This window comes from Anolis sagrei, chromosome 12, assembly GCF_037176765.1.
Source record: "Anolis sagrei isolate rAnoSag1 chromosome 12, rAnoSag1.mat, whole genome shotgun sequence".
In the NCBI taxonomy this organism is placed as follows: Eukaryota; Metazoa; Chordata; class Lepidosauria; order Squamata; family Dactyloidae; genus Anolis; species Anolis sagrei.
The window spans coordinates 3,151,373-3,157,754 of record NC_090032.1 but is presented as its reverse complement, the minus strand read 5'-3'; the positions used below and the strand labels follow the sequence as shown (position 1 = coordinate 3,157,754).

The following is a 6,382-nucleotide window of genomic DNA, read 5'->3' as shown; positions in this document are numbered from 1 at the left end:
GAGAGAGCGTTTTGATCCCACCCTTCTAATTATTTTACTAATTCCCTTGCTCCTCCACACTGCAAAATTCGTTGAGGTCAATTAAAGAGGAGTCGAGAAGATCGTAATTCTTAAATGCTTTCTGTTTAGTAGAATACAAGTTTGAAGATGAAAAGAAAACTGTTCACTTGGAAGGGGTGAAGAACAGCTAAGCCTGACTCACGTGACGGTGTACAGACTGTATAAAAGCTCAATGTTCTCTCTTCGAATTCAACAGCTTCACTTCACTCTCCTGTCTTTGGAACATCTCTTTGGAGAAGCAGGTAAATCTATTTCCATTGCATTCATGCTTTCATTCTGATATGTTGGGCAGGATAATGTCAAATATGGGATACCAACTTAGGTGGAACTTTGCTTTGAGCTTCCAGGACTCTTCTGATCTTCACAGGTCTATCAGTTGTCCAAGAAACCTCTGTAGGTCTACATAGCAAAGAGATGTGGAAAGATCTTCAACTGGTTTGAGTGTGAGGTTTGGAGAAAAATCTATATTTTCTTCTGCAGATATTAGAAGCATTCATGCTTTCGTTCTGGTTTCTCAGATACGTTGAGCAGGATAATGTCAAATATGGGACACCAACTTAGGTGGAACTTTGCTTTGAGCTTCCAGGGCTCTTCTGATCTTCATAAGTTTATCAGTTGTCCAAGAAACCTCTGTAGGTCTACATAGCAAAGAGATGTGGAAAGATCTTCAACTGGTTTGAGTGTACGGATTGGAGAAAGATCTATATTTTCTTCTGCAGATATTAGAAGCATTCATGCTTTCGTTCAGATACGTTGAGCAGGATAATGTCAAGTATGGGCCACCAACTTAGGTGGAACTTTGCTTTGAGCTTCCAGGGCTCTTCTGATCTTCATAGGTCTATCAGTTGTCCAGCAAACGTCTGTAGGTCTACATAGCAAAGAGATATGGAAAGATCTTCAACTGGTTTGAGTGTGGGGATTGGAGAAAGATCTATATTTTCTTCTGCAGATATTAGAAGCATTCATGCTTTAGTTCTGGTTTCTCAAATACATTGAGCAGGATAATGTCAAATATGGGACACCAACTTAGGTGGAACTTTGCTTTGAGCTTCCAGGACTCTTCTGATCTTCATAGGTCTATCAGTTGTCCAGCAAACATCTGTAGGTTTACATAGGAAAGAGATATGGAAAGATCTTCAACTGGTTTGAGTGTGGGGATTGGAAAAAGATCTGAATTTTCTTCTGCAGATATTAGAACAGTGGTTGTCAACCTGGGTTCCCCATATGTTTATGGCCTACAACTCCCAGAAATCCCAGCCAGTTTTCCAGCTGTTAGGAATTTTAGGAGTTGAAGGCTAAAAACATCTGGGGACCCCAGGTTGAGAACCACTGTTAAATTAGAAGGAAGAAACAGAATAGAAGATCAGACTGAGAGTACTTATGTCATTCTGAAAATGTTTACACAATAGGATGAAAATGCAAAATTTTCTGTACCATAATATTATAATACCTTTTGGAAAGATGTTCTCCAAAAAGGAGACAAGATGGAACTTTGTTCCAACTTAGAAGGATTCTTCCTTCCTTCATATCTTCCATAGTTCTAAAACAAACGTATGGACAGTTGTAATTTGAGATGTGAGATGGGCTTCCAGATCTCAAAACCTAGACTGGATCCTTCTCTGTTGTCCTCAGGACAAAGGGAAGAAGGGATCACAAAGACAGTGTACATAGTTGATCTTTGAAGCACTGTTTTCATAATCTCCATGTATTCCTGGTCTTTTCAGTAGAATGACCATCTTTGAGATGAAAGACACAAAATCTACTTAAAGAATCGCCAGAAAGCAGGAGGAAAGAATATAATGAAACATGAGTCTAAGGATATTTGAAAATGTTTGAAATATCTAGGAATATCCTCCACATTCTGAATACATTGAGGTTCCCAATTTTTGGGACTTCAGCTCCTAGAATTCCTGACTGGGGCTTCTGGGATTTGAAGTCCCAGACATCTGGAAGATCAAAGATGCCTAGAAGACTAACGTTAAGTGCTAGTAGTAACGTTAAGTCAATGAAAAATAAATGACTTGTTTAGGAAAGAGTAGGCAAGTGGCATGAAATGTGTTTCCATCTTCTCATTACTTCCTGTTTCTCCAATATTCTTTTCCAGAGTCTCATCACCCTTCAAAGATGTCTTACTGTCAACCATCTTGCATTGCCCCCTCCTACGACTCTACTCCTGTGGTTGGGTTTGGGTCCTCTGGTCGCAGAGTCAACGGTCTCGGCAATGGAAGTCTTGGCTATGGCGGTTTAGGCTGTGGTGGTTTCAGCTATGGTGGATACGGCAATGGATCTGGTAATGTAACACCTTCCACAGATCTGGGCACCCTGTCTGGGGTCACCCTGAAACCTATTAACCAGCTTCCTCCCTCTGAATTTGTGATCAAGGAGACTAGATGGAGCTTTGTTCCAACTTAGAAGGATTCTTCTTTCCTTCGTATCTTCCATAGTTCTAAAACAAATGTATGAACAGTTGTAATTTGAGATGTGGGATGGGCTTCCAGGTCTCAGAACCTAGACTGGATCCATCTCTGTTGTCCTCAGGACAAAGGGAAGAAGGGATCACAAAGACAGTGTACGTAGCTGATATTTGAAGCACTGTTTTCGTAATCTCCGTGTATTCCTGGTCTTTTTAGCAGAATGACCATCTTTAAGGTGAAAGACACAAAATCTACTTAAAGAATCGCCAGAAAGTAGAAGGAAAGAATATAATGAAACATGAGTCTAAGGATATTTGAAAATGTCTGAAAATGTCTAGGAATATCCTCCACATTCTGATTACGTTGGGGTTCTCAACTTTTGGTCGTTCAGAGTTTTGGGACTTCATCTCTTAGAATTCCTGACTGTTGTCCAAACTGACTCGGGCTTCTGGGAGTTGAAGTCCCAGATATCTGGAAGATCCTAGAAGACTAACATTAAGTGATAGTACTAATGTTAAGTCGATGAAAAATAAACAACTTGTTTAGGAAATAGTAGGCAAGTGGCATGAAATGTGTTTCCATATTCTCATTAGTTCCTGTTTCTCCAATATTCTTTTCCAGAGACTCATCACCCTTCAAAGATGTCTTCCTGTCAACCATCTTGCATTGTCCCCTCCTACAACTCTACTCCTGTGGTTGGGTTTGGGTCCTCTGGTCACAGAGTCAACGGTCTCAGCAATGGAAGTCTTGGCTATGGTGGTCTCGGCTATGGTGTATACGGCAATGGATCTGGTAATGTCACACCTTCCACAGATCTGGGCACCCTGTCTGGGGTCATCCTGAAGCCTATCAACCAGCTTCCTCCCTCTGAATTTATGATCAAGGAGACTAGATGGAGCTTTGTTCCAATTTAGAAGGATTCTTCTTTCCTTTGTATCTTCCATAGTTCTAAAATAAATGTATGAACATTGAACAGTTGTAATTTGAGATGTGAGATGGGCTTCCAGATCTCAGAACCTAGACTGATCCTTCTCTGTTGTCCTCAGGACAAAGGGAAAAGGGGATCACAAAGACAGTGTACGTAGTTGAACTTTGAAGCACTGTTTTCGTAATCTCCGTGTATTCCTGGTCTTTTCAGCACAATGACCATCTTTAAGGTGAAAGACACAAAATCTACTTAAAGGATAACCAGAAAGCAGAAGGAAAGAATACAATGAAACATGAGTCTAAGGATATTTGAAAATGTCTGAAATATCTAGGAATATCCTCCACATTCTGAATACATTGAGGTTCTCAACTTTTGGTCCTCCAGGTTTTTGGGACTTCAGCTCCCAGAATTCCTAACTGGGGCTTCTGGGATTTGAAGTCCCAGACATCTGGAAGATCAAAGATGCCTAGAAGACTAACGTTAAGTGATAGTAGGAACGTTAAGTCAATGAAAAATAAATGACTTGTTCAGGAAAGAGTAGGCAAGAGGCATGAAATGTGTTTCCATCTTCTCATTACTTCCTGTTTCTCCAATATTCTTTTCCAGAGTCTCATCACCCTTCAAAGATGTCTTACTGCCAACCATCTTGCGTTGCCCCCTCCTACAACTCTTCTCCTGTGGTTGGGTTTGGGTCCTCTGGTCGCAGAGTCAACGGTCTCGGCAATGGAAGTCTTGGTTATGGCAGTTTTGGCTCTGGTGGTCTTGGCTATGGTGGATACGGCTATGGATCTGGTAATGTCACATCGTCCGCTCCCTTCCTCTGAATTTGTGATCAAGGAGACTAGATGGAGCTTTGTTCCAACTTAGAAGGATTCTTCCTTCCTTTGTATCTTCCATAGTTCTAAAACAAAAGTATGAACAGTTGTAATTTGAGATGTGAGATGGGCTTCCAGATCTCAGAACCTAGACTGGATCCTTCTCTGTTGTCCTCAGGACAAAGGGAAGAAGGGATCACAAAGACAGTGTACGTTGCTGATCTTTGAAGCATTGTTTTGGTAATCTCCGTGTATTCCTGGTCTTTTCAGCAGAATAACCATCTTTAAAGTGAAAGACACAAAATCTACTTAAAGAATCGCCAGAAAGTAGAAGGAAAGAATATAATGAAACATGAGTCTAAGGATATTTGAAAATGTCTGAAAATGTCTAGGAATATCCTCCACATTCTGAATACGTTGGGTTTCTCAACTTTTGGTCGTTCAGATTTTTGGGACTTCATCTCTTAGAATTCCTGACTGTTGTCCAAACTGACTCGGGCTTCTGGGAGTTGAAGTCCCAGATATCTGGAAGATCCTAGAAGACTAACATTAAGTGATAGTACTAATGCTAAGTCGATGAAAAATAAACAACTTGTTTAGGAAAGAGTAGGCAAGTGGCATGAAATGTGTTTCCATCTTCTCATTAGTTCCTGTTTCTCCAATATTCTTTTCCAGAGACTCATCACCCTTCAAAGATGTCTTCCTGTCAACCATCTTGCATTGTCCCCTCCTACGACTCTACTCCTGTGGTTGGATTTGGGTCCCCTGGTCACAGAGTCAACGGTCTCGGCAATGGAAGTCTTGGCTATTGCGGTTTCGGCTATGGTGGTCTCGGCTATGGTGGATACGGCAATGGATCTGGTAATGTCACACCTTCCACAGATCTGGGCATTCTGTCTGGGGTCATCCTGAAACCTATCAACCAGCTTCCTCCCTCTGAATTTGTGATCAAGGAGACTAGATGGAACTTTGTTCCAATTTAGAAGGATTCTTCCTTCCTTCGTATCCATAGTTCTAAAACAAATGTATGAACAGTTGTAATTTGAGATGTGAGTTGGGCTTCCAGATCTCAGAACCTAGACAGGATCCTTCTCTGTTGTACTCAGGACAAAGGGAAAAGGGATCACAAAGACAGTGTACGTAGTTGATCTTTGAAGCACTGATTACATAACCTCCATGTATTCCTGGTCTTTTCAGCACAATGACCATCTTTAAGGTGAAAGACACAAAATCTACTTAAAGAATCACCAGAAAGCAGAAGGAAAGAATACATTCTGAATACATTGAGGTTCTCAACTTTTGGTCCTCCAGGTTTCTGGGACTTCAGCTCCTAGAATTCCTGACTGGGGCTTCTGGGATTTGAAGTCCCAGACATCTGGAAGATCAAAGACACCTAGAAGACTAACGTTAAGTGATAGTAGTAATGTTAAGTCAATGAAAAATAAACGACTTGTTTAGGAAAGAGTAGGCAAGTGGCATGAAATGTGTTTCCATCTTCTCATTACTTCCTGTTTCTCCAATATTCTTTTCCAGAGTCTCATCACCCTTCAAAGATGTCTTCCTGTCAACCATCTTGCGTTGCCCCCTCTTACGACTCTACTCCTGTGGTTGGGTTTGGGTCCTCTGGTTGCAGAGTCAACGGTCTCGGCAATGGAAGTCTTGGCTATGGCGGTTTCGGCTATGGTGGATATGGAAATGGATCTGGTAATGTCACATCTTCCGCAGATCTGGGCACCCTGTCTGGGGTCATCCTGAAACCTATCAACCAGCTTCCTCCCTCTGAATTTGTGATCAAGGAGACTAGATGGAGCTTTGTTCCAACTTAGAAGGATTCTTCTTTCCTTCGTATCTTCCATAGTTCTAAAACAAATGTATGAACAGTTGTTATTTGAGATGTGAGATGGGATCCAGATCTCAGAACCTACACTGGATCCTTCTCTGTTGTCCTCAGGACAAAGGGATCACAAAGACAGTGTACATAGTTGATCTTTGAAGCACTGTTTTCATAATCTCCATGTATTCCTGGTCTTTTCAGCACAATGACCATCTTTAAGGTGAAAGACACAAAATCTACTTAAAGAATTGCCAGAAAGCAGAAGGAAAGAATACAATGAAACATGAGTCTAAGGATATTTGACAATGTCTGAAATATCTAGGAATATTCT

At 41.1% G+C, this 6,382-nt stretch overlaps 1 protein-coding gene across 1 annotated transcript; it reads left to right on the top strand.

The window, feature by feature from the left end:
- Nucleotides 1-267: 267 nt before the first annotated feature.
- LOC132764585 (shematrin-like protein 2) lies at nt 268-6,043 on the top strand. Its single transcript, XM_067472661.1, has 6 exons — nt 268-302; nt 2,165-2,350; nt 3,096-3,266; nt 4,009-4,194; nt 4,893-5,078; nt 5,751-6,043. The coding sequence occupies exons 2-6, from the start codon at nt 2,185-2,187 to the stop codon at nt 6,041-6,043; spliced, it is 1,002 nt and encodes a 333-aa protein (XP_067328762.1). The 5' UTR covers nt 268-302; nt 2,165-2,184.
- The last annotated feature ends 339 nt before the right edge of the window (nt 6,044-6,382 follow it).

What these genes read in the sequence shown, in the direction of transcription:
- LOC132764585 (XM_067472661.1), top strand. Translation starts at nt 2,185, where the DNA reads ATGTCTTACTGTCAACCATCTTGCATTGCCCCCTCCTACGACTCTACT. An exon ending in TGTATACGGCAATGGATCTG is followed by an intron (nt 3,267 to 4,008) that starts GTAATGTCACAC and finishes ATTCTTTTCCAG; the next exon opens with AGTCTCATCACCCTTCAAAG. An exon ending in TGGATACGGCTATGGATCTG is followed by an intron (nt 4,195 to 4,892) that starts GTAATGTCACAT and finishes ATTCTTTTCCAG; the next exon opens with AGACTCATCACCCTTCAAAG.